The sequence below is a fragment of the Oncorhynchus gorbuscha genome, linkage group LG02 (genome assembly GCF_021184085.1).
Source record: "Oncorhynchus gorbuscha isolate QuinsamMale2020 ecotype Even-year linkage group LG02, OgorEven_v1.0, whole genome shotgun sequence".
NCBI lineage: Eukaryota > Metazoa > Chordata > Actinopteri > Salmoniformes > Salmonidae > Oncorhynchus > Oncorhynchus gorbuscha.
In genome coordinates, this window is record NC_060174.1 from 50,280,384 (window position 1) to 50,308,379 (window position 27,996).

At 45.8% G+C, this 27,996-nt stretch overlaps 1 protein-coding gene across 1 annotated transcript; it reads left to right on the forward strand.

The window, feature by feature from the left end:
• The first annotated feature begins 1,138 nt into the window (after positions 1–1,138).
• LOC123990320 (zinc finger C3H1 domain-containing protein-like) lies at positions 1,139–27,312 on the forward strand. The gene is given in 37 exon segments (XM_046290917.1): positions 1,139–1,870; positions 2,255–2,713; positions 2,878–3,062; positions 4,440–4,980; positions 5,193–5,416; positions 6,034–6,160; positions 6,359–6,450; positions 6,524–6,613; positions 6,615–6,719; positions 7,004–7,165; positions 8,169–8,315; positions 8,488–8,603; positions 9,248–9,391; positions 9,479–9,653; positions 10,580–10,717; positions 10,976–10,993; positions 11,026–11,610; positions 11,794–11,903; positions 12,041–12,172; positions 12,299–12,420; positions 12,615–12,716; positions 12,884–13,012; positions 13,224–13,404; positions 15,108–15,294; positions 16,659–16,850; positions 17,061–17,298; positions 17,573–17,678; positions 20,209–20,407; positions 23,881–23,975; positions 24,142–24,249; positions 24,504–24,608; positions 24,935–25,100; positions 25,275–25,375; positions 25,663–25,764; positions 25,962–26,001; positions 26,948–27,010; positions 27,155–27,312. Coding segments are annotated over 37 exon segments (6,459 nt in total). The 5' UTR covers positions 1,139–1,335; the 3' UTR covers positions 27,293–27,312.
• The last annotated feature ends 684 nt before the right edge of the window (positions 27,313–27,996 follow it).

The window sequence follows — 27,996 nt, forward strand, 5'->3', positions numbered from 1 at the left end:
CGGTTCGTCGGGCTGTCATGCCTCAGCAGGATCGTCAGGCTGTCATGCCTCAGCCGACTCGCCAGGCTCACACGCCTCTGCCGGTTTGTCAGGCTTCTACGCCCCAGTCGGCTTGTCCAGCGCCCATGCCTCAGCCGGCCCGTCAGGCTCGCCCAGGTGTGATGCCGGGTGACACCCCTAGAGGGGAGGGGTACTGTCATGCCTGTCTCCCCAGCCGAACAGTTCGTAAATATGTTATGACGACATTGTGACGTTTTTGTTCGTTTTTGCGGCTGTTCGGGCACACCATTTTTTCTCAAGGCAAGCTGAAGTCTATAGCTAAAAGGCGGCAATAGTACTGTTTGTCCATTTTGAGACACAGTAGACAGTATACACCTCCTCAAACTAGGCTGAATTAATCTAAGATACCTCAAGAAATCTTTTATTAATTTCACATCTAAGTACAGTAAGATGTTTGGTTCAGTAAATCAGTTGTCTCGTTGAATGACAACAAAGACTTTATTGAAGAATCCATACTGTTGACCAATCACCGAAGAAGGGGCATATTTCGGCTTGCCTCCAGAAAAGATATAGCGTGCCTGAAAAGCCAAAGAAACCCTAACGGAAGTCCAAAACGAACAAAAACATAACAAAATGTTGTCATAATATATGCACAAACTCGTCCAAACTGTTTCTTCAGGGAAGCATACATACTGCCTTCTGCAGGGCTCTCTCAACACACAAACACACACCCTCCCAAGGCCAACCACTCCCTCAGCAACAGCCTGCCTCACTGCCTGATAGTAAGCAGCAGCAGTTCACAGTGAAATATATATAAGAGAAATGCCATGGGGCCATGGCATGAGTGGTGGTGTCCCATCCTGAAGTAGGACTAAATAGATTTAAATACTGGAGTATTGTATATATATTATTACTAATATTGTAATAAAAAATGTGAGTGTTTTGCTAGGGTATTTGTTTGATTTATTTACTCTTTCAAGCATAGTATAAGGGAGTTATACTCCAGTCTAGTAGGTGGCGGTATTGCAACATTTATTGGATGCCAACCGCGGTTAAACCTCATCGAAGAAGAAGAAGTCCGCATACGTGCCTTTGGAGCTCCACCCAAGCGAGGCATTTGACGTGTTGCATAGCGTCACAAATTTACATCGGCCCCCCCCTCAACTTCTGCGGTGGAACTTCCCCAGGCTTCAAGCAGAAGAAGGGAGAGAAATAGCGTAGTTAGCGTTATATTCTTTAACGTTGGCGTAACAACACAATAATACATCCAAGTTTGTAATTACAAACATATGTTGTACGTTTAAGTACTAGTCTAACACCTCATTACTCTACAAAATGGATTCAAAGTCAAGCAATCGGCCGGACGAAGGGGAGCTGGAAGACGGGGAGATCTGCGATGATGACACCGACGAAAAGGTGCTTATACAGCAGGATACAATGAGGCCTAGTAGTATGAACAACAACTCATCACGAAATCCACGGAACTCGAAACCATCGGCGCGAAGTTTACCACCTCTTATGGGTAGCCAGCCTACAGATTTTCGACTCTTAATGCCATACAACCGCGGACCTCATTCGCACAGTCCCTTCCCCCCGAACCACAGACCGCAAAGCGGACCCGATCGGCCGCCGCCACTGGGGCCTCACTGTGACCAGAGCCCACGTTCCAGCTTCTGGGAACGAAGTCACACAGCCCTGGGTCGATTTAGGCACCGGTGGAAACCAGAAGATGACGGTCGCGGGGATTGGGGACGAGGAGGCTGGGGAGACGGATGTGGTGGAGGGAGAGAGACTGGTTGGGTTCCCCCCGGCCGTTATGGGCCCGGAGAGAATCACAGTAACAAGAAAGAATCTCCCTCGAGAAACAAACGTATCCTTTGGCATTCATCTCATGGCATCTGTATGATTGTAAAGTGTGTGATGCCATGTTGCTGAAGGTAAAAGCCTAACAAATGTAACCACACATTGTAACATATTCTTTGTTTGGCTGTTGTACTAGCCTTGATTGTAGTTACCATATCGCCTCTAGCTAACAATATATCTGCCATTTTGTAACAGTTGATTTTACACAATATTCTCCTCCCTGCCGTCAATGCTCAATTGATTGGTAGCATTTTGAATTAGAAACAAAACACTTTGTGCTGTTAACCTGGAAATGGATTTTGGATCTAAATACATGTTGCTATTAGTGTCAGTCTTTGTGTCGTATAATCAAACTCATGAGTTGTGCATTTCCTTCACTTCATGAATTCAGAGAAGGTAATGATGGGGAGGAATCAGGTAAGAAACAAGCAGATGATGCACCACAACGCTGCCAAAACCGAGAATGGTGTCAACGAGAGCTTTGAGGATCTGCTCACCAAGTACAAACAGATTCAGCTGGAGCTGGAATGTATTAGAAAAGAAGAGAACATGGTTCTGAAGCCCGAAGAAGACCTCCCGGCTCTGAACGAGCCTGAGGTTTCTGCCAGTAATCCCCAGACCGAGCCGTTACCCGACACTAACAGTATTCCCAATGACAGTGCTGCGGAGGAGAAGAAGGTATTTCAGGCGTTCAACCTCAAACCTCTACGACAGAAACTCCTCACTCCGGCAGAAATTGATGCGCTCAAAGCGAAAACGGAAAAGAAAGATCCAGAGAAAGAGGACGGTGACACGGAGAGCGAAAGAGGTCCAGTTGAACCAGTTGCTACCCCGTTTGCTATTCCCAAAGGTGTGTACCAAAGCCACGTTGCAACACGAGTCTGCAGCGATGGCGACAGTGGTGGTAACAAACTAAGGAAACATTGTGAAACAGACTTGACCATAATCAATGATGTATTGTTTTTCTCAGCCACAATGTTAAGACCCTGTTTGTCTTGTCTACTGACTATTTAGGAGAAGAGGAGAAAGATGGGTTGAAGAAAGAGGCGAACAAGGCAGGGGAGAAGGACACGACATCCTGTGTGTGCTGCCGCAGCAAATCCGAGGACCCGGAGGAAGATGGGGAGACGAAGTATTCGAAAGTCGGTTGTGTGTGCTGCAGCCAATCATCAGAGGACTCCACTCTATCCCCTGTCAAGGTTGGCATCTGTTAAAATTAGGGCCGTCAAAAGTTAAACGTGTCACGCGTTATTAGCATGCTATCTGCGCACATTTCTACACCTCACATAACCTTTTTAAGCGTGCGTGTTATGCCCAGTATTACCAGAGCTGTTGTTGTTTTTTCTGCATCTGTTTTGTTTGCGAATGTCGCAGGCCGTTTTTTTGAACTACCTGTGAACATTGTTTAGCTAGTTAGTCATGTTACCTAGCTAGCGACCTGATAACTTTGACCACTGGTTAGTCTATGCACACATTTGGATGGCACAGGAAAAATTGAAAAGGAATAGTCTACTCGAAGAGATTCTTCAAGAGTGGGGTGTGTGGGAGTATGTGAGAGAGTGTGTGGGAGAGTGTAGGCCTATGTGTGTAAAGTTGAACCATCTGAACACTACAGATGGTTACAGTGTTTTCATAACATTGTTGGACAAGATTTAAAGCTCTTTGTTCTTTGTATCTGTAGAGCCAGTTTTTATTTAAATTTTATATATAGTCCCACTCATTTAGTATGCCTGAAGCTTTTGTACGTGGTATTTTATTAGGATCCCTATTCGCGGTTGAAAAGCAGCAGCTGCTCTTCCTGGGGTCAACACACAACAAATTAAACATGACATAATACAGAACATTAATAGACAAGAACACCTCAAGGACAGAGCTACATATCTAGGTCGAACAGGGGAGAGTGGTTGGGCCGTGAGGTGTTGCTTTATGTTTTTTATTTATTTTTTAAACAGGTTTGCTCTTTATTTGAGTAATATGAGATGGAACGGTGTGCCATGCAATACTGTCTCTATGTAATACGGTACGCTTTCCTGAATTTGTTCTGGATTTGGGGACTGTGTGTGTTGTGAGCAGGTGTTAAACTTAAACATTGATAAGAGGGAGTAGGCCTACTTAAACGTTGTGAGCATTAGCAGCTAGCTGCATATTATGGTGAGTTTTGTGTTTATGGTGAAAGTGCTATTCAAACATTCTGATGTAGCTCATTTTGTGTTTCCATCCCTTACAATCAAAACATAGTATGTCTAACTCAACATGCTGATTCTTAAATGGAAAGATCTTTCTTTAGGGCAAACTTTGAGCAAATTCTAAAGTTGTTATTTTTTTTTTGTCATTAACTCAATTCACTATTTTAATGGTTTGGCAGCTCTAGTTAAAATGGTTTATGTCAAGGCATTAGGCTTTATCTAGTTTAAAGTGGTTTAGTCACAAATTTTGACTTGAGATGTGGAAATGTCCATTGACACAATGCACACTTGCGAACGTTGAGTTGTAGTGTTGTCTAGTTAGGATTCAGGTCATCTGGCCCTTAGGCCATTCCAATTTAAAATCCCATTATAATTACCTCCCCCCTGCAGCCTAAAGTGAAGGGGAGCAATGAAGACGAGGAGCTGTCTGAGCTGCAGCTGCGTCTCTTGGCCTTGCAGTCAGCCAGCAGGAAGTGGCACCAGAAAGAACAGCAGGTAATGAATGCGAGCAAGGAGAAGATCACCAACGCCAAGCCTTCCCAGGAGAAGATTCCCAACGCCAAGCCTTCCCAGGAGAAGATCCCCAACGCCAAGCCTTCCCAGGAGAAGATCCCCAACGCCAAGCCTTCCCAGGAGAAGATCCCCAACGCCAAGCCTTCCCAGGAGAAGATCCCCAACGCCAAGCCTTCCCAGGAGAAGATCCCCAACGCCAAGCCTTCCCAGGAGAAGACATCCAGCTATACATCCAGTGCACCCAACCCAGCTGAAAGAGGCAGAGTCACCACCAGGTCTGCCTCCTCTGCTGCCTCGGAGAAGGCCAAAGCTCTGGCCAACAAGCCCCAGGAGAAGGCCAAGGCTGGGGCTAAGCCTCCAGTGGAGAAGAGCAAAGCTCCGGTCAAGGGCTATCCAGGGAGGAAGATGGTCAGCCCAGGTGAGTAAGGCCTTTCTGCTTAGTCAGATACAAACTGTCCTCAATGTTGGCACCAAACGTTCCATGAAACTGACATTCTAGTCTTGGAACATTTGGTACCAACATGGAGTTCATTAGATTTCTAAAGCTCAAACTTGAGTTTACAAAACTGCTTATGTATTGCTTAGGCTTTTCCCCCCAAAATGTCCCCCCTTTTGATTCCTATACCCCAGGCTCGGTGGCCAAGCAGGCGTTCCGGAAGCAGCAGTTGAGGACCTGGAAGCTCCAACAGCAGAGAGACCAGGACGAGCTGCGGAGACAGGAAGAGGAGGAACGCCGCAGGAGAGAGGAAGAGATCCGCAAGATCCGGGATCTGTCCAATCAGGACGAGCAGTACAACCGCTTCATGAAGCTGGTCGGGGGCTCCAAGCCGCCACTGGCGCGCAATCCGAGCAAGGTAAGAGGGAGAGAGCGAGAGTTTCTCTCCAGAAACCCATCCTAGACCCTAGCCCAGGGGCGTCGAACTCACTTTGACCCACGGGCTGCATTCGGTCTTCAACGAGGTCCGGAGGGCCGCACTTAAAGTGTATTATATTTCATTGCTGTCAAAATATAAATCCTCTATCCATCACTTTGAATTGTTTTATGTTTCCTGGCTATCTAGCTTTGGTTTTGATGACTGTTAGCAATCAGGACAGAGTAAAGAGACTATAAATGTTGGTTCATTATCATTTTTACCGTTTCGATTAGGTTTTTAGTCATTTTAATGTTTTAAAACGTTTATTTTATTTTTTACTTAAACTACTTGCAGTCCAGAATGCCCTCGCCCCTACTCCCTAGGCACATCAAGTAGCTTCGAAAGGATTGGATATGAGTATGTAATATGGAGGTGGCTCCTTGCCATCTGATATACTTGGTACATTTTTCACCATATTGCTTATAGCTATCCAATCGTTACACAAGTGGTTATGAGGCAGGGGCCAGAGATGGGGATCTGTGTCAGAAATGTTCACTTTCCCAGATAAGAGATACTGAGAAAATGTTGAAGTTAAAATGTCTATTTGTCCCTCTCAGTCCAGAGACAGCGACCACACTAGGAAGTCTTCTGGTAAACAGGGATTGGACACCTCAGGGAACCTTTACCAGTATGACAACTACGACGAGGTTGCCATGGATACTGACAGTGAGACCAATTCTCCGGGTGAGCAATCAGCTCACCTGCGAATGCACTCACAGCACGTTTCAACCTTTCTGAAGGTGTTATATAGAACCCATCCTACATCGTGTATAGATTGTATGTTGGGACATGGTCATCAATCCATGCCGCTTTTGTGATGTTTGACAGTCTTATTTCTGTCAGAAACTGATTGGCTAAAATTCTGTTCTTGTCTCTTTCCAGCGTCTTCTCCAGTACATGATCCATTCGAGGTCCAAGGATGTTTCACTCACATGCCCATGCCTTTCTCCATGGACTCCCCTCAATACAGAATTGTACGTTCCACTCTAAACTCTAAACCATGCTGCTCTTACAAGTGAAACTCAACAGCTTCCTCTTTCTTTCCAGGATTTGGGTCAGCCGCGTTTCCTGTCCGTCATTCCGTCCGCGCCCCCTCCGCCCTTACCCCCAATGCCCCCACCCCCGGATGAGCTAGAGCCGCCCCCCCAAGCCGCCGTTCGCTGACGAGGAAGAGGAGGAGGAGATGCTGCTCAGAGAGACCTGCCTCATGTCCATGGCCAACAAGAAGGTGGTACTTCCTGCGGTACAACACTAGATGGCGCCACAGGAGCCTAAAGTGATATGCCCGTGTTATCTGTGTTGTTTTAGGAGTAGGTCATACTCTACAAAGTGAATTCAGCTCAACAGAAGGATGCATATTTTTCACTCTGTTAATTGACAGGTGTTGAACAATGCTAATTTATCTCATTACCCTGATATATGAGATGGGCAACTCAATCATTATATTTTCCAATATTACAGCAAATAATTGTCTTTGAACAGTGGGCTTGGTGAGTCTGGCTTTAACAATGTCTTCCTCCCCCTTAGGAGATTACCCTTGACAGCGGCCCCCCCTCTCCCTCCCCTCTGGTCAGTCTGGTTCAGCCGGTGCCCATGAGCAACCGGAGTGTGGTCAGCCTCAACATAGCACCCCAACCACGAAACAAGAAGTTCAGCCGCGGGCATCACCACCCCAGGCTCCCACTGGTGGTAAGGATAATAACACAATGGAGATGATATACTACAGGCTAAAACATAGTTGTTACTGAATTAACCAGTTAACATGTTCATCTCAACTTTATAGTCATTTTTAGTTCCTGTTGGCTTTCCAACCAAACCTAAACATTTGAAAGAAATTCAGCGTTGGGTCAGTAACAGAAAGGTCGCCGGTTCGACTCCCCGAGGTGACTAGGTGAAAATTCTGTTGATGTGCCTTTGAGCAAGGCACTTAACCTTAATCGCTCCTGTAAGTCTCTCTGAATAATAGCGTCTGCTGAATGACTAAAATGTAAATTTCTTAAAACCCACAATGCCCTGAACAGCGTCCTCTCTTTGACACTTTCAACCACAATATTCCGGATGGCATTCATCCTGTTCACCTACATTTATAAACACAGCCGTGGAAGTATGTTGAAGCAACAAGTCAGTAGATTCGCAAATGAGTTTCTTTCCTGATCATCTTGCACGTGCTGAAAATATTCAGATTTTTGTCAATGTGCCATAATTTTGTTCAAGAACTACATATTCTGCTTTTTTTTTTTTTTTTTTGCAGTTAAGTTGTGTAAAACAGGACTTTGGAAGCCACAGGTATCTTTGTCCTCAGTAACGCCATGTGATGTTTTCTAAGACTAATGGCTTAGAACTTGCGCTGTTGACTGCTATAGGAAACACTCCTGGGTCCCTTCAGCAGGACATGTGTTCCCAATGACGCCTGGCCTCACTTGTGTTCCCAGAGCCTGTGAACAATAAGCTGAACAATAAGCTCATTTTCGACTGCATCCCAGGGCTCGTATTCACTGAGCGTCAAGAGTAGGACGGCTGACATAGGATCAGTTTTGCATTTCAGATTGTAATGAATAAGACGAGGGGGATCTGATTGAAAATTGACACTCCTGCTTAGCGATGAATCGATTTGGAGCCATGAAGTCCGCGCCCGTTCCTCACGATGACCCATTTAAAAAAAAAAATCATACTTGTTATTGTTCTCCCCCAGCTCCCGCGGCACAAGGCGGTGGTAGTCCAGCTCAACGGTTCAGACGACAGTGACTCGGACATGGAGACCTGCGGCAGCTCTACACGGACACAGTTTGTCTTTGGAGGCCTGGAGTTCATGATTAAGGAGGCCCGCAGGTCTGCAGAGGTGCGTGTGTGTGGCCCAACAGTTTAGCCTCCGTGACCTCCGCCCAATGTATATGTGAATGGCGGAATTCTAATTTGAGATGCTTGATAAGTGCTAATTGTATATGATCTGAGGGGGACGGGAAGTTGATGCTTCTTTCTCTCTCTCTCTCTCTCTCTCTCTGAACGTCTAGGCAGCAAGAGCCAAACCGACGACAGGGTCTGAGGAGAACGAACCAGTCAGAACTCCGGAGGCTCTATCCGATGCCAAGAAGGCTGAGTATCGTCTGCTGAAAGGAGAAATAGCCAGGTATGGTTTCCCCAGAAGATGGCCTTACATAGTGACATTGCACCTGGGTTGAAAAACTACCGATGGATACAACCATTCATTAACACGCCTAGCTATATTAAAGGCACCGAGGTGAGGAAGGATATTCCTTTAGGATGTGAATGGTTGCACGCTATGGACTACAAATGGTCCTTTCATTCATTCATACCCGTGGTCTTGGAATTCCTTCCGAGCCAACCTAAACCACGACCTGGTGTTCCTGGAGGAGTTCAAAGGACAAATAGATGAACTGGTTGTTGCGACGTGTCGTTGCCACTAGTTTGCGTTGCCTTGCGTAAAGGAAGCATGTTTTACTTCGCATACATTCCTACACACACACACACACACACACACACACACACACACACACACACACACACACCCGCTGTTTGTTTGCTGTTGTATTTGTGCTGTTGCCAGCGTCTTCTGTCTGTGTTGTCTGTTTTTTTTTATCTTAGTATGTATTTTATTTATTTATCCTGGCCCTCGTCTTCACAGGAGGCCTTTTGCCAGGCCGTCATTGTGAATAAGAATTTGTTCTTAATTGACTAGCCTGGTTCAAATCAAGGTTAAAATGAAAAACACTGACAAATTGTCTCACTGTTTTATTTGTTTTCTGACTGCAGTAGGGAGAAACAGAAGGTTCTGATGGACCACAGTCCCCGAGCTGTGTCCTCTCCTGCAGGCTCCGATCCCGATGTGGACTTTGCTGCCAAGGCAGCGGCCAAGCTGCAGCTGACCGAGGCAGAGACCAACCTGACCAAACACAGGTGAGGCCCCCCAAAACACACTGGTATTTTCAGTAGTTGTCTCACATTAGGAAATTACTCTGACTTATGGCTTCTCCCTCCTCCCAGAAACCTGCTCCTGAAGGACGACGGCGTCCTGAGGCAGCTCTTGCAGCAGGAGCAGAAGAAGAAGGAGGCGTTGAAGGCAGCTGAGGCCAAGGTGGCCAAGCTCAAAGAACAGCTCCTGGCCTCGGAGAAGATCGTCAGCGCCAACAAGACCCTCCTCAACAGGCTCCAGGAACAGGTGTGTCAGGGAGGAACCCAGGGGAAGTGAACCTGAAAGGGAATGAAGTTTGAAGTAAACTCCTAGCTGAGAGCAGTGAGTCGGATGGCTGAAGGTTTTAGTCAGTGGAAGGTGAACAGTGGAGTAGGAATGGTTTCTACTGGGAATGTTGGGAAGATGCCAAGCTACAAAGGAATGTCCCTGAAGGATACGGCGCATTTCATTCAATTCTCCTTTGCGTGTATATAGCAGGTGTGGTCATGCCTTCTCCTTGGCGGGCTACTGGGTGTGCTGTCTTTCACTCACAACACACCTGATTAAGGTTCTGATGCGTTATCATACTGGTCGTGTTATGTTTTAGCTCTCATCTGTCATTTACACAGAGTTGACCAAACATTGGGAACACCTTCCTAATATTGAGTTGCACCCCCCTTTTGCCCTCAGAACAGTCTTAATTCGTTGTGGCGTGGACTACAAGGTGCCGGAAGCGTTCCACAGGGATGCTGGCCCATGTTGACTCCAATGCTTCCTACAGTTGTGTCAAGTTGGCTGGATGTCCTTTGGGGTGATGGACCATTCTTGATACACACGGGAAACTGTTGAGTGTGAAAAACCCAGCAGCGTTGCAGTTCTTGACGCACTTGAACCGGTGCGTGTCAAGAACCGGTGTGTCTCACCTACCGTAACCCCGTTCAAAGGCACTTAAATATCTTGCCCATTCACCCTCTGAATGCCACACACACACACAATCCATGTCTCAATTGTGTCATGGCTTTCAAAATCCTTCTCATCTCCACTGATTTGAAGTGGATTTTAACAAGTGACGTCAACAAGGGATCATAGCTTTCACCTGGATTCACCTGGTCAGTGTGTCACGGAAAGGGCAGGTGCTCTTAATGTTTTGTTTCCGCCCTTTAACGTCTGTGGCGTATGTTCCCGCCCTATAGGTTCACCGTGTTCAGCTCCGCGTGTCAGTGAAGAAGAGCCACGGCTTGAAGCTGCAGAAAGAGATGGTCCAAGCCCAGGCCGCCGCAGGCAGAGAGCCAGGGGTTCAGAAACGACGCACGGACGTCAGCCACCCCTCGGTGAGCATCACAACGTACCCACCCACACCGGAGCCCTTACTTGTTGTTTAATCAATCATAGAAATGTGTTCAAGGCCTTGTCCAGTGGGGCACAACATCGTGAATTGCTTTGAAGTGGAAAATGGGTGTTGTTGGACTTGTAACACCATCTCTGTTTCAAAAGTCTTCTCCCATTTTCCTTTCAACTGCACACGACCCATCCATAAGTTTAAGCCCGTGTTCTCTAAACGGTCTCTCTGCCCTGACTCCATTCTACAGCCTGTGAAGCGTTTGCGGGTGGAAGTGTCTGTCGCCCCCGCGGGACTGAGCGCCACTTCGCCGACCTCCTGGCCCAGAAGCAGCGTCTGCAGCTGCTCGAGTCGGAGTACGCCCTAAAGATCCAGAAGCTGAAGGAGGCCCAGGCCCTCCACAACCGAGGAGCCGTCCCCGAACCCCCGCCACCCCAGGCCACCTCCACCCCAATCCCCAGGGCTCGCCAGCCCAGTGCCCCTCCCACCAGCCCCTTCCCTTTGCCCCAGCCATCCCTACATGACCTCACGCAGGATAAACTCACCCTGGTCAGCAGTGAGGATATCACTGAGACTGAAGACGGTGACATGGAGCCCGCCACTGCAGCAGTGCCCTGCGCCTCCACCCAGAGTGTTCGCAGGCGCTCTTTCAGAGAGACGGGCGCCTTCACCAAGCCTAAACTGGAGCCCGGTGGGACGGGACTGGTCAAGGATTGTCCAGCCAAGTCAGCCAAGGTGAAGGCCCCTGGGCCTGGGGAGCTGTTCTTAGGGCTGGAGGTGGAGGCCCTGCAGACGATGGACAAGCAGCAGGCCAACCTAGGAGAGCTGCTGCTCGGGGAACTACGGGCGCTAGGTGGCACTGTGGAGAAACCTCCAGCTGGGAAGGTAAAGCATAATATAACTGGAACCTACTCGCACTGAATTCAAATGACCTTTTGTTGTGATTTGAAATTATACTTAGTTTTTTTTACTGTACAGTTTCTGGACTTGCATACCACACACACGTCCTGTCCAGAACTGTGTTCCATTCATTCTCCGTGGTAAAGACTGACATGTTTTAATGTTCAGGTGATAGAGGTGGATGTAGACATAATGGCTGCCCAGTCAAGCCGTGCTGAGCTGAAGCCTGTCCCGTTCGGACAATATCGCAGCCCTCTCCTGGTCTTCAAGTCATACAGGTAGGTGGCTACTTCACTGCTTGGCCGTCTTCCAATTAATTACACATTACTAGTGGTAGTGCTAAGAATGACCGCATCCTGCTTTCAATAAGAACCTCTCGCCTTTTCCTCTTCTTGTTTATTTTGCCTTTCTTCAGGTTCAGTCCGTACTTTCGGACCAAGGAGAAGTTATCACTCAGCTCTGTGTCTTACAGCAACGTTGTAGTGCCCAAAAAGTGTTTCTGTCGCTTCGACCTCACAGGCACATGCAATGACGATGACTGCAAGTGGTAAGTCGGTCTTTTGAGTGTGTGTGTAAACATGCATGTGAGTCTGTATTCATTTCTGTTTCATTGTAATCACGCCGCCTCATTTGGGTGATCTGATGTTGGGGGGTTTTCTTGGTCTGTTTCTAGGCAGCATATGAGAAATTGCACTTTTGGTGGAAACCAGCTTTTCCATGATATCCTGTCGTACAACCTGGCCTTGATTGGCTGCTCGGAGAGCAGTACTACTGATGACATCAGTGTTGCCACAGGTAACCGAACCACACTACATCTGGCAATATTAAAATGCCATTGTGTTTAGAATTTATGGATTTGGCGATTTTAAATAATGAAAGTTATAAAAAAATTAAAAAATCTTGATCCTCTTACTCCGTGATAAATACATGTTTGAGGCTTTCACTGACAAGGTTAGTTGTGCCAATGTTGCTTGTGTCCCTATTTTCAGAAAAGTATTTAAAAAAGCTCTTTGGGACAAACAAGGATCGCATGGGAATGGACCAGAAGGCCGTCCTACTGTTGAGCAAAGTGAATGAAAGCAAAAGACATGGTGAGTTATCCTTCCTTTTACATTTACATTTAAGTCATTTAGCAGACGCTCTTATCCAGAGCGACTTATGTTTCATCTCCTCTTCACTCAACAATATCTCGCGAGTTTAAGGAACCTTCTCCACCATAGAAGCATTCTGACTCTAGTCTAACTCGTGTTGTGTCTAGTCCCTCCCTTCACCACGTGTAAGGATCTCCGGAGGTGGAGGCCTCAGCCCGCTCACCAGGCCAGCCCAAGCGCTGGGGACGACAGCGGGGACGAGTGTGCAGACGCCAACCCTGGTCCAGTCAAATACGGTGAGTCTCGGTCAGTAGGTTCATCTCCCAACAACAAACCACAACAGACGAGCAGAATTACAGCTGATCTGAAGCGCAGTGTAAATGGTGGAGGCGGCACGAACACAGCAATTGCTCCGCTTCAATTGCGCAGAACACAACCGTTTGAGTTTTTCTCCCGGGGAGTTTTACCTTTATCCTTTTGCTGTTTGTCGTTTTATCCTTGTCATAGACGGTTTTTCCAAGAGGAGTTTGTCTGCTGCCATGGATGTGTGTGTGACCCCAGACGACAAGCGTTACTTCATTAGTGAGACTGACGACATATCTAACCTGGAGACCAGTGTCCTGGAGAGCCCGCGCGATGCACAGCTGTGGATCAAACTGGCCTTCAAATACCTCAGCCAGAAAGAGACGTAAGTGAACCCTCTCGTGTGTCTGTGTATGTATGTAACCCTCGACTCAAGTCATACTCAAGTCTGGATCTGGTGTGTTAAATAGTTGTTGTTTTCTTGGGTGATGAATGTGTATCGGATTAGATATGTATTGTACAGTACCAGTCCAAATGTTTGGACACACCTACTCATTCAAGAGTTTTTTTTTTTTTACTGTGTTCTACGTTGTATAATAATAATAATAATAGTGAAGATGTTTTTAAAAAAAAACTGAAATAACACACATGTAATCATGTAGTAACCAAAAAGTGTTAAACTTATCAAAATATATTTTAGATTTAAGATTCTTCATATTAGCCGTGACAGCTTTTCACACGCTTGGCATTCTCTCAACCAGCTTCATGATGTAGTCACCTGCAATGGATTTCAATTAACAGGTCTGCCTTGTTAAAAGTTAATTTGTGGAATTTCTTTACTTAATGCATTTGACCCAATAAATTGTGTTGTGACAAGGGAGGGTTGGTATACAGAAAATACCCCTATTTGGTATAAGACCAAGTCCATATTATGGCAAGAACAGCTCAAATAAGCAAAGAGAAATGGCAGTCATTACCCTAAGACATGAAGGTCAGTCAATCCGGAACATTTCAAGTACTTTGAAAGTTTCTTCAAGTGCAGTTGCAAAAACCATCAAGCGCTATGATGAAACTGGCTCATGAGGACCGCCACAGGAAAGGAAGACCCGGAGTCACTTCTGCTGCAGAGGATAAGTTCATTAGTTATCATATCAGCCTCAGAAATTGCAGCCCAAATAAACAGACACATCTCAACATCAACTGTTCATAGGATACTGCATGAACCAGGCCTTCATGTTTAAATTGCTGCAAAAAAAACACTACTAAAGGACACTAATAAGAAGAGATTTGCTTGGGCCAAGAAACCAAAGTAATGGACATTAGACTGATGGAAATCTGTACTTTGGTCAGAGTCCAAACTTGAGATTTTTGGTTCCAACCGCTGTCTTTTTGTGAAACGCAGAGTAGGTGAACGGACGTTTTCAACATGTGTGGTTCCCACAGTGAAGCATGGAGGTGGGGGTGCTTTGCTGGTGACACTGTCAGTGAGTTTATTTGGAAATCAAGGCACACTTAACCAGCATGGCTACCACAACATTCTTCAGCGATACTCCATCCCATCTGGTTTGCGCTTAGTGGGACTATAATTTGTTTTTAACAGGACAATGACCCAACACAACTTCAAGTTGTGTTAGGGCTATTTGACCAAGGAGGAGAGTGATGGAGTGCTGCATCAGATGACCTGGCCTCCACAATCACCTGACCTCAACCCAATTGAGATGGTTTTGGATGATTTGGATCCCCCGGTGAAGGAAAAACAGCCAACAAGTGCTCAGCATATGTGGGAACTCATTCAAGACTGTTGGAAAAATCATTCCAGGTGACGCTGGTTGAGAGAATGCCAAGCGTGTGAAAAGCTGTAATTGAGGCAAAGGGTGGCTACTTTTGAAGTATCTCAAATGTAAAATATATTTAGATTTCTTTTAACACTTTTTTTTGGTTACTACATGATTCCATATGTGTTATTTCCTAGTTTTCAGTAAAGAAACCCTTGAATGAGTAGGTGTGTCCGAACTTTTGGCTGGTACTGTATGTTTTGTAATGTAACGTGATATGATATAAGTATTGTATTATGTTGCTTCCCTGTAGCTCTGTGGCGGAGTGCCTGGATGCTGCGTTGAACACGCTGTCTCGTGCCCTGGAGGACAACCGGGACAACCCAGAGATTTGGTGCCACTACCTGTCTCTGTTCTCCCGCCGCGGGACGAGGGACGAGGTGCAGGAGATGTGTGAGATGGCTGTCGAGCACGCCCCCGACTACCAAGTCTGGTGGAGTGTAAGTCCTCAGTCGATCTTCAAGGCATTCCTTGTCGATCACCAAGCATTTCTGTATAAAAGCATGAAGGCGGTAGGTGCACTTGATTCAGAAGCTCTGCGAATTGTTGGCATTTTGAAGCATCTAATTTGTCTGGAAAGTCCAACTCCGACTACCCGGCAGACCTGGAGGTCTGTGGCTCAATCGAGTGCGCCTAGTGCGCTGGCCAATCAGATGGTTCAAATCGATGCACCTACCTACAGCTTCCACAACCCCGGCCGCAGCAAAGTTTAACACTAGTCTACGTGAGATTTCATTACTTTTAGAACCATGACCAGAGACGGTCAAAGAATACAACAAAGGGCTGCTGTTTAAAAACAAGATGTACCTTTTTCTTTATTTAATTAGGCAAGTCAGTTAAGAACAAGTTCTTATTTTACAATGACGACCTAACCCGGACAGTGCTGGGCCAATTCTGAGCCGCCCTGTGGGACTCCCGATCACGGCCCAGTTGTGATACAGCCTGGGATCAAACCAGGTTCTGTAATGAACGCTTTAGACCGCTGCACCACTCTACATTCTTTCAGTAGTCAGCACTGTTTTTAGTCAACACTATTCCATAACGTGCTTCTAACGACTTCCACTGCAGCTGCAATGAATGAGTAGCCAAGTGTATCGATAGTCCAGCATTTACATTTTTAAAAATCATTCTTAGCAGCTCGTCATCTGTTTTAATATTGAGGAGTAGGCCTATTTTACTTTCTCTGGTCATAGGAACAACATGAATTTGTGCACGAGACAGATTCAGTGCGACTCGAGTTTCGCCATCAGGTGGAAGACCGGTCCCCTCTTTGGTCGGTTTCACCGGAGAAAAGGAAGGAAAGAACAGGGACCGTGACAGAGCGGGACCCTCTGCTGTTGTCCCTCCCTCCGCTGAGACTAATGCCGTGTTCAAAACAACTGGAGAACTTGGAAAATCTCTGACGTCTGTGCGTTCCTAACAACTGGGAACTCTGAAAATAATGAGATTCCGACTGGGGAAAAATCGTTTTGAATGGTCATCCAACTCGGTCATGTTTCTAGAGCTTAGAACTTTCCAACCTGAAGATCACTGATGTCAGGATTTGACCTTGTTTTTTCCCCCAGAGTTCCCAGTTGTCTTGAAAGCACCATGACCATCATATCCAGTAAAATAAAATTGTTATTTCAATTTACGCTCCGCTGTGCCTCGCAAGTGCTACACCAACTGATCTATTTAGTTATCAAAGCTTGAGTTGTGAAATATAAACTGGTCTGAGAAGAATAATATTGGCAGGCCAGGCATGTAGCCAATATGCTGTTATAGTGTATTAGGCCTAAACTAACCCCCCCCACCCCCTCCACAGTACCTAACCATGGAGAGCTCGTTTGAGGGGAAGGACTATGTGTGTGGTCGTCTGCTGCAGTACCTACTAGACTGTTCTTGGACTAGTGGTTTCTCCGAGAGGCTCTCCTTCCAGTTGCTGGAGTCTCTACTCTACAGGGTCCAACTCAGCGTGTTCACCGGCCGGCTACAGAATGCCCTGGCCATCCTACAGGTAAGCAGATGCGAAGAAATAACCCGAGAGCCCCAACAATCTAGCTGCACACATCAATTCCCAGGGCAATTCCAAGTCGTATGGCATCCTTTTTTTCTCCACCATCAGGCCAAACCTATTTAATATCTCTTGGATTAGCTACTGCTGCACAAAATGCACAAGATGCTCAAGGATAAACAATCACCTCTCTGGCGTCCCTGTTCATTCCAGAATGCCTTGAAGTCGGTCACTGAGCAGTGCATTGCTGACCACCTGACCGCGAGTGACCGCTGCCTAGTCTGGCTGTCCTTCATCCACCTGACAGAGTTTGACCGCCTGCCGGCCAGCTTGTATGACCCGGCCAACTCCAACCCTTCCCGGGTGGTAAGCACAGAGTCCTTCGCCCTCCCCTGGAGAAAGCCGCTCGACGTCCGCACCGAGCCTGACACACTTATCGCTGTGTTCGAAGGTGAGCCACGGTTCAACGACTCGCATGGAAACTGTCTGTGCTTTTTACAGGTCTCCTACTTAGCTTTTTCACCCAGTCTATAAATGGTCACTTTGTCCACCGTTACTCATGGTAAATGTAGTTTGCTCGCAAGCATAAAAATGTTACGCTTCCAGTTCGACTATTTCCCACTCAGTTACTTATTACATTTTTCTACAATTACTGCCACATTGATGTAAAATGTTGTTTACAGCTGAGAAGGGCATTGATTTCATTCTTGTTTTTTCAACGCTAGATGCAGTACGTCAGTGCACAGACCAGACTCTGCCTCCCAGTGAGAGAACTCTGGCCTGTCTGCCTCTATACACAAACCTCATCGCCTGCTACAGCCTGCTGGGAAAGTAAGCTCAACACTAACATTTTGCTAGCAGGGCGGTGTGTGTGTGTGTGTGTGTGTGTGTGTGTGTGTGTGTGTGTGTGTGTGTGTGTGTGTGTGTGTGTGTGTGTGTGTGTGTGTGTGTGTGTGTGGTGCGGTATACCATATTTTACTATATACAGGTATTGATGCACAGATCGGTTTGGGTTTATACTTTACCGTCTATAATGGTATTTCAGTGTTTGGTTTGATAAATGTGATATGCAACTTCCGACACGTGTAATGGTTTTGTTTTTACATACTGAGCAAAAATATAAACGCGACAATTTCAACAAGTTACAGTTCATATAAGGCTGTCAGTTATATCAGTCAATTTAAATAAAGGAACTAGCCCCTAATCTATGGATTCCACATGACTGGGCAGGGACGCAGCGATGTGTGTGTCTGGGAGGGCACAGGCCCACCCACTGGGGAGCCAGGCCCAGCCAATCAGAATGAGTTAATTACAAACAAATACTCGTCCGTTTCATCAGCTATCTGTTTGGCTCGGTCCTGGGCTGCCTTTATGGTAGCGAAATGAACGTTAAGTTGTCTGGTAGACATTCCTGCCGTCAGCATGCCAATTGCACCTCAAAACTTCAGACATCTGTGGCATTGTGACAACTGCACATTTTAGAGTGGCCTTTTGTCCCCAGCACAAGGTGCACCTGTGTAATGATTGTGCCGTTTAATCGGCTTCTTGATATGCCACACCTGTCAGGTGGATTATCTTGGCAAAGGAGAAATGCTTACTAAAAGGGATTTCTATACATTTGTGCACAAAAGGAGAGGAATAAGCTTTTTGTGCGTATGGAACATTTCTGGGACCTTTTTATTTCAGCTCATGAAACATGGGACCAACACTTCACATGTGTCGTTATATTTTTGTTCAGTGTAGTGTATGCGTTTGCTACTTGGGTTGTCTCTCTCCTTCTGCATATGCCACCTCCCCGTGTCAGTCAAGAAGAGTAGAATTGCTCGAGCACTTGGTTTAAGTTGAAAAGTAGAAAACGATCAGAATGGAGAGAGCCCCATTTTGAAATCACTTATAATGTACACTAGATGACAAAGTATGTGGACACCTGCTCATCGACCATCTTATTCCAAAATCATGGGAATTCATATGGAGTTGGTCCCCACTTTGCTGCTATAACAACCTCTACTCTTCTGGGAAGGCTTTCCACTTGATGTTGGAACGTTTTCCGTGGGGACTTAATTCCATTCAGTCAAGAGAATTAGTGATTAGTTAGTCGATTTAAGCCTGACTTGCAGTAGGGTTTTTCTTTTAATTTGACTATTTCCTACGCCATCACTCTCCTTGGTCAAATAGCCCTCACACCACCTGGAGGTGTGTTGGATCATTGTCCTGTTGAAACACAAATGATAGGTTCACTAAGCGTAAACCAGATGGGGTGGCGTATCGCTGCAGAATGCTGTGGTAGCCATACTGGTTACGTGTGCCTTGAATTCTAAATACATAGGCAACAGTGTCACCAGCAAAGTACCCCCACACCATCACACCACCTCCATGCTTCACGGTGGGAACCACACATGCAGAAATAATCTGTTCACCTATTCTTAACCTCTGCAGCATAGGTCATTCTAGGTCTTCCTTTCCTGTGGTGGTCCTCATGAGAGCCAGTTTCAAAGCACTTGATGGTTTTTGCGACTGCACTTGAAGAAACTTTCAAAGTTCTTAATTTTCCTGATTGACTGACCTTCATGTCTTAATGTAATGATGGACTATTGTTTTTCTTTGCTTATGTGAGCTGTTCTTGCCATAATATGAACTTAGTCCTATTTGGTAAAATACCATCTTCTGTATAACACCCATACCTTGTCACAACAACTGATTGGCTCAAACGCATAAGAGCAAAAAATCATCCACAGATGAACTTTTACCAAGGCACACCTGTTTATTTGAAATACATTCCAGGTGACTACCTCATAAAGCTGGTTGAGAGAATGCCAAGAGTGTGCAAAGCTGTCAAGGCAAATGGGTGGCTACTTTGAAGAATCTCAAATATATAAAATATATTTTGATTTGTTGAGCACTTTTTGTTTGTTTGTTGCTTGCTACATAATATAATAATAATATAATATATGCCATTTAGCAGACGCTTTTATCCAAAGCGACTTACAGTCATGTGTGCATACATTCTACGTACATGTTTCCATATGTGTTATTCCATAGTTTTAATGTCTTCACTATTATTCTACAATGTAGAAAATAGTCAAACTAAAGAAAAACACTTGAATGACTAGGTCTCCAAACCTTCGGCTGGTGCTGTAGATAGTGTTTGCCAGTAGGTTCATGAACTACTCATAAATATTTAACTTTTATTAAAAAACATAAAATATTGTCAAATAAGTTATTAAAATATCATGACATTTTGGTCTTATCGCCCAGCCTTACTTTTGTGTTTGGACAAGACAGGTCTTAGTGTGTGTCTGTGTCATTAAACTATTAATATCTACTTGCTAGTCTTAACTTAAAACTGACTTGCACCCCGTAGGTACGATGCGGGCCTGGAGCTGTGTGAGTCCCTGTTGGCGCTGTGCCCGCAGTCATGTGTCCTGTTAGATGCACTGTCAGGGCTCTACGTGGGGAAGGGGGACTGTGAGCAGGGTGTCTGCGTGTGGCTCCGGGCTCTGTCCCAGTGTCCACACAATGCAGAGGTCTTCTACCACACCTGCAAGTTCTTTATGGCACAGGTCAGTCTGTCTGTTTTGTGGGTTGGGTGGCACTCCTGGTCATTTCAAATGTTATATATCCCTTTAGAGTCAATTAAGAAGGGCATTATCAATTTACATGTAGTGACATCGTTTTTGTGTTTTTTTGCACTAAGATTCTTCATGACTTAACCTACAGTGCCTTCAGAAAGTCTTCATACCCCTTGACTTATTCCATATTTTGTTACAGCCTGAATTCAAAATGGATTAAATGTAACACATTCTTACCCATCTATACACAGTAGCCCATATTGACAAAGTGAAAACATGTTTTTAGGAAATCTTGCAAATGTATTTAAATTTCAATACAGAAATATCTCAAGAGTCTTTCTGGGTAAGTCTCTAAAAGCTTTTCACACCTGGATTGTACAATATTTGCACATTTTGTTATTTTTAAAATTCTTCAAGCTCTGTCAAGTTGTTTGAACATTTCTAGACAGCCAATTTCAAGTCTTGCCATAGATTTTCCAGACAGTTTAAGTCAAAATTAACAAGGCCATTCAGGAACATTCAATTGCGTCTTGGTAAGCAACTCAAGTATATTTTCGGCCTTAGATTATTATTCTGTTGAAAGATGAATTCTTCTCCCTTTGTCTGTTGAAAAGCAGACTGAACCAGGTTTTCCACTAGGACTTGCTTGCGCTTAGCTCTATTCTGTTTTCTTTTTATCCCCCCAAAACTCCCTAGTCCTTGCTGATGACAAGCATTCCCATAACATGATGCTGCCACAACCTTGCTTGAAAAGTGGTATTCAGTGATGTTGAAAAGTCACCATTGACCTCATGGTGAAATCCCTGATTGGTTTCCTTCCTCTCCGACAACTTAGTTAATGGATGCCTGTATCTTTGTAGTGACTGGGTGTATTGATACACCATCCAAAGTAATTAATAACTTCACTATGCAACTAGGGATATTAGATGTTATTAGATATTAGATTAGCCGAACGGAAATGGAGGAAAACTCGCCTCCCTGCGGACCTGGCATCCTTTCGCTCCCTCCTCTCTACATTTTCCTCCTCTGTCTCTGCTGCTAAAACCACTTTCTACCACTCTAAATTTCAAGCATCTGCCTCTAACCCTAGGAAGCTCTTTGCCACCTTCTCCTCCCTCCTGAATCCTCCTCCCCCTCCCCCCCCCTCCTCCCTCTCTGCAGATGACTTCGTCAACCATTTTGAAAAGAAGGTCGACGACATCCGATCCTCGTTTGCTAAGTCAAACGACACTGCTGGTTCTGCTCACACTGCCCTACCCTGTGCTCTGACCTCTTTCTCCCCTCTCTCTCCAGATGAAATCTCGCGTCTTGTGACGGCTGGCCGCCCAACAACCTGCCCGCTCGACCCTATCCCCTCTCTTCTCCAGACCATTTCCGGAGACCTTCTCCCTTACCTCACCTCGCTCATCAACTTATCCCTGACCGCTGGCTACGTCCCTTCCGTCTTCAAGAGAGCGAGAGTTGCACCCCTTCTGAAAAAACCTACACTCGATCCCTCCGATGTTAACAACTACAGACCAGTATCCCTTCTTTCTTTTCTCTCCAAAACTCTTGAACGTGCCGTCCTTGGTCAGCTCTCCCGCTATCTCTCTCAGAATGACCTTCTTGATCCAAATCAGTCAGGTTTCAAGACTAGTCATTCAACTGAGACTGCTCTTCTCTGTATCACGGAGGCGCTCCGCACCGCTAAAGCTAACTCTCTCTCCTCTGCTCTCATCCTTCTAGACCTATCGGCTGCCTTCGATACTGTGAACCATCAGATCCTCCTCTCCACCCTCTCCGAGTTGGGCATCTCTGGCGCGGCCCACGCTTGGATTGCGTCCTACCTGACAGGTCGCTCCTACCAGGTGGCGTGGCGAGAATCTGTCTCCTCACCACGCGCTCTCACCACTGGTGTCCCCCAGGGCTCTGTTCTAGGACCTCTCCTATTCTCGCTATACACCAAGTCACTTGGCTCTGTCATAACCTCACATGGTCTCTCCTATCATTGCTATGCAGACGACACACAATTAATCTTCTCCTTTCCCCCTTCTGATGACCAGGTGGCGAATCGCATCTCTGCATGTCTGGCAGACATATCAGTGTGGATGACGGATCACCATCTCAAGCTGAACTTCGGCAAGACGGAGCTGCTCTTCCTCCCGGGGAAGGACTGCCCGTTCCATGATCTCGCCATCACGGTTGACAACTCCATTGTGTCCTCCTCCCAGAGCGCTAAGAACCTTGGCGTGATCCTGGACAACACCCTGTCGTTCTCAACTAACATCAAGGCGGTGGCCCGTTCCTGTAGGTTCATGCTCTACAACATCCGCAGAGTACGACCCTGCCTCACACAGGAAGCGGCGCAGGTCCTAATCCAGGCACTTGTCATCTCCCGTCTGGATTACTGCAACTCGCTGTTGGCTGGGCTCCCTGCCTGTGCCATTAAACCCCTACAACTCATCCAGAACGCCGCAGCCCGTCTAGTGTTCAACCTTCCCAAGTTCTCTCACGTCACCCCGCTCCTCCGCTCTCTCCACTGGCTTCCAGTTGAAGCTCGCATCCGCTACAAGACCATGGTGCTTGCCTACGGAGCTGTGAGGGGAACGGCACCTCAGTACCTCCAGGCTCTGATCAGGCCCTACACCCAAATAAGGGCACTGCGTTCATCCACCTCTGGCCTGCTCGTCTCCCTACCACTGAGGAAGTACAGTTCCCGCTCAGCCCAGTCAAAACTGTTCGCTGCTCTGGCTCCCCAATGGTGGAACAAACTCCCTCACGACGCCAGGACAGCGGAGTCAATCACCACCTTCCGGAGACACCTGAAACCCCACCTCTTTAAGGAATACTTAGGATAGGATAAAGTAATCCTTCTCACCCCCTCCCCCCTTAAAATATTTAGATGCACTATTGTAAAGTGGCTGTTCCACTGGATGTCATAAGGTGAATGCACCGCACCAATTTGTAAGTCGCTCTGGATAAGAGCGTCTGCTAAATGACTTAAATGTAAATGTAAAATAAAATAAAAAAACATCAATCCGGTGCCCTTTGCAAGGCATTGGAAAACCTCATTTTGTGGTTAAATCTGTTTGAAATTCACTGCTCTACTGAGGGACCTTAAAGATAATTGTATGTGTGGGGTTCAGAGAGGAGGTCGTCCTTCAAAAAATAATGTTCAAGACTATTATTGCTCACAGTGAGTCCATGCAACTTATGTGGTTGGTGAAGCATTTTTCTTCTCCTGAATTTGTTTAGCCTTGTCAATGAAGGGGTGAATACTTGAATCAAGACATTTCAGCTTTTCATTTTGAATTCATTTGTAAAAATGTCTAAAAATAATTCCACTTTGACATTATGGGTATTGTGTATAGGCTAGTGGCAATCTCAATTGAATCCATTTTAAATCCAGGCTGTTACACAATAAAATGTGGAAAAAGTCAAGGGTGTGAATACTTTCTGAAGGCACTGTATGTGTCTCTGAACAGGAGAAGTCAAGTTGCATCACTCCTCTGTTCCGGGAGTTTGTCCTGTCTTTCTGTGATGGGGAGAGAAGTGAACAGAAACCTGTGGATGTGCTACGGTAGGAAATTTCCTCCCAGAACTTAAGCAGGAATGAATGTCCTAACTCTCTTAACTTACAAAAAAACAAAAAAAAAGACTTTGTAAACCAAGTTGCTTCCTTTTTTGTATAGGGGGTATATGGTTAAATGCATTAATTCATTGAACAATCTCCATTTCTTTTCAAGGTCCATCCTTGGTATTCCAACAGAGGACATCCTAAGAGGCCCAGTTATCAAAAAGCAACTTCAAGAGCAGCTTAGTCACCAAAAGCCTTACCTGAACCTCGTCCACTGGTAAGTATTGTGCTGTGATAAGCCGGGCTGACCCTGCCCTACACATAAGCCCAGTTCTTAGTCATATATGGCAGTTCAATGCACCATCGTTAACTTTTACCGGTAACAGTTTATAATAAGGTTACCTTTTCATAAAGGTTTTTAGAATTGGGTTATTCATTCATTCATCAATACAATAAAACATTACAGTTGGGCTTCCTGATAAGTCATTTCATACAGTCCGAGACGGTGTTTTCTGGTGTCTTGTCTTGCAGTCTGTGGCAGTGGGTGCACGGTAGTGTTGGGGAGGCGATGGATGCTTTCGAAAGAGCCCTGGGAGCCGTAATGCAGCTAAATGTCCTTCAAAAGCTATGGATGGAGTGAGTCAAGTCTTACAATGTCTTACAGCAACTCCTCCCATGGGATGAAGGGGCCACATCTGATGAGAGTCGAGCCAGATCTAATGCTCCTTTTTATAGCGATGATAAACAGACACATACAATAAAAGGGTTCTCAATTGGGAGCACAGGCTTTCATCGGGATGACTTTGCATCCAATCAGAAGGCCTTACCAACTAACCAACCACAGCGTGGTTGGCGGCTATCCTCCACTGTTTCTGACAGGGGCTGCCTTAGCATTGGCAAACCTCCAGGTGGGGGTGGGCCCAGAGACCTAACCTAACTAACCTTTTCACTGTTCTCTCCAGTTATCTCCTTTTTACCAGCAGTAAGCTAGCTGGGAGCCCCTCCAACGGCAGAGAGCTCCGGATGTTATCAGACCTGGTCCAGCGTTGCCTAGTAACTGTCCCTTCCAGGCTGGAAGTTCCGTTCAGCTCGGCCCAGTACTGGAGCTGCTTCAGATTTCACAACAAGGTAATGGAACCGCGACTGGACTTGTCTTCACTCTGACGAGTGATCAGATGAGCACCAGTGACAAAAGAAACATCCAGAGAGCCAGTGTTGATCAGAAAGGGTCTATGAAGTTGAATCCTTCTGTTAGCATTTGTGGTATTTGAAATGTGCAATTGCAAACTTCTCCACACTCAGGTTATGTTCCACTACTTGTGCTGTCTGCCCCAGTCCCAGCACCCCCATATCCTGGAGAGACTAAAGTACACCATGCCCACCAACGCTGAACTGGCCCTGAGGTACCCAAAGCACCCGACACCACCTCACGACACCACCTCACGACACCACCGGCCTAAACCTGTTGTAAAACTAGTCATTTTGACATGGACAGGAGGGTGATGGAAGTTGGAATATATTCAAGTTGGAATTGTTTTAGAGCCTTGTTATTGTTGTTTAATCTCAGTTAGTTACTGGTTGTGGAATCTATTATTATCTGGGTTAGTGTTATAACTGCGGCTCCGGTCTTATTTTGTTGTCTAGGCTGTACTCTCCAGACGTTTTAGGTTAGATTTTTGTTGTTGTATAGGTTGCTGCATCAAGAGTGGCAGGATGGAAATATAGAACATCTGAAATTCCAGGCGAGAATGTTGAGCAGTAGCATTCCAAACTATCTGGCCAACTGGAAAATGTAAGTCCAAACTTTCTCCTGCGCTGTGAATGATTTATTATAAGGTGACTCTCTTTCTAGATGGTTTCTCACTGTTCTGATGCCCTTTTTCACATACAAAATGCCGCCTCTGTCCTGCTTCAATCGCAGCTTTGAAAAGCCGCTGCACTTGAATTGCGGGAATAGCTGACAGGCTCTTGTGCTGTGTTTCTCGGCAGAGCGATCGCTGTGGAGAGGGAACTCAAGGAGCGCTCCGAGGTGAGTTAGAGGGGGGGTAGGGTTGGGTGGGCAGGGTGCAATGAGCGAAGTGGGTAGGGGCAGTGAAACAAGGAAAAGACTAGTTGGGCAAAAATAGAAGCGCGAAAGATTGGTCAAGGCTCTATGCTGACCTTTTTTTTTTTTTTAAAGGAGCACTAAAGTTGAAAAATTTAGGAGCACACAAATGTAGGACCACAATGAAAAACATTTGCTGTAACAAGCTGTTTTCTTTGTAGTAATGGTGCAAGCATGATGGTCATGAATCTGCACTCAGTGTATTCTCCATGGGCTGCGGTACAGTGAAATAATCATTGCAACAACTGGTGCTCGTCGCACAGCAAAATATTTCGGTGCATATGCGAGTAAAATGGATTCACTGTAGAGCCCGGCGGTAAAGGAGTGGATGGGTGAAGGTTAAAGTTTAGGGAGAAGGATAAGACACGGAGGGAGATGAGACAGTAAGTTAGCAGGGGGTGGTTTGGATGTACAGTATATCATGTATGTTGCTCTGTTAACATGTTGCTGACTCTGCTGCTGTCCCAACCTCTTGGATGTGTATATCATGTATGTTGCTCTGTTAACATGTTGCTGACTCTGCTGCTGTCCCAACCTCTTGTCAGTGTTTCACTTTGCATATTTACCTTGACCCAGCTGTCCCATAATCTTCCCTTCATTTTGTTGTAATCTATTTCTTCCCTACAGGCTATTGTCAGTGTTCGCCACAATGTAAAGTATGACAGTTAAAAGGCTTACAACTGACGTTGGGGACAAAATGGAATGTTTTTGGATTTTGTTGCTCGGTAACAGTTTGGTCTATTAGAGACTAACTAAACTAGTTGCTAAAACCACTGACCTCATTCCGCGCCCCTTCTCCTGTTTTGTCCTTGTCCTCCGCTAAACTGACATGTGGATCCTGCGTTTGGTATTTTTGTTTGTTTTTTTGTAGGTCCGGCTTCTTTATCAGCAAGCCCTGCAAAAGCTTCCACTGTGTGCCACCCTATGGAAAGATGTAATTTCCCTCTCAGTTACTATCTCTCTGAAACACACACACACACTTCTCAACAAAAAAAAGTTAGTTTTTTGTTCCACCTGGGAGATAATGCACGCATGTTCACCTACCCCCCCCCCTACCCCCTCCTCTCTCCCTTTCCAGCGCCTGCTGTTTGAAGCTGCGGAGGGAGGTAAAACTGATAAACTGAGGAAACTTGTTGACAAATGTCAAGAGGTGGGAGTGAGTCTAAGTGAGCCCCTAAATTTAGTCTGGAGCAAAATGGAGGGAGAGGATCACTGAGGATAACCACCCCCACCCCCTCAAAAAAAAAAAAAAAAAAAAGTTAAGTCTAAGTCCAATCAGACCAGACCACTGCCTAGGTTAGCCAGAGAGAGAGGGGGGCAGACTCTAGAGGCAGACACTCCCGCAGTAGGACTGTCTCCAGCCGGGAGACGTCTGTGGGCAGGACGGTTGCTCGCTCATCACCGAAGCCAATGAATGAACTCCCTCCCTGTCCAAACTCTGGGCCACGCACTCAGGGTTATAATCACCTTACATCATGTACGTAAGTATAGACCTGCTAATTAAGTGACGCGTCTTTTGTTTTTCCCTTTTTAATTTACATGTTCCTTTTTTTCCCTCATGTCACTTAATGTTATTTTTGACCTTTTACCTTTACGTACGGGGTTGAAGACTTTTGACTGACATCCTAACTGGGATGTTGATGTGCGTCTGTCTTGAGTGTTTTTAAAGGAGGTTTTCCCCAAATAGTGACGCTCGCTGCTGCCTTCTACAGTATGTAACTTTTTGTTCCAGTGTCTCCCAAGGGAAGAGATCAAATTACCTGTTTATTTCACTATTTGTTTTAAGAAGTGATTAAAAAAAACACATTAACAATCGCATGAGAATTAATGGGCTGGCCATGGTGACGTCAAAATGGCTGCCTGCAAAAGTATTTATTTGGCCCCTCATCATTGTCCCATGTATTTTTGAGACTGCTGAAT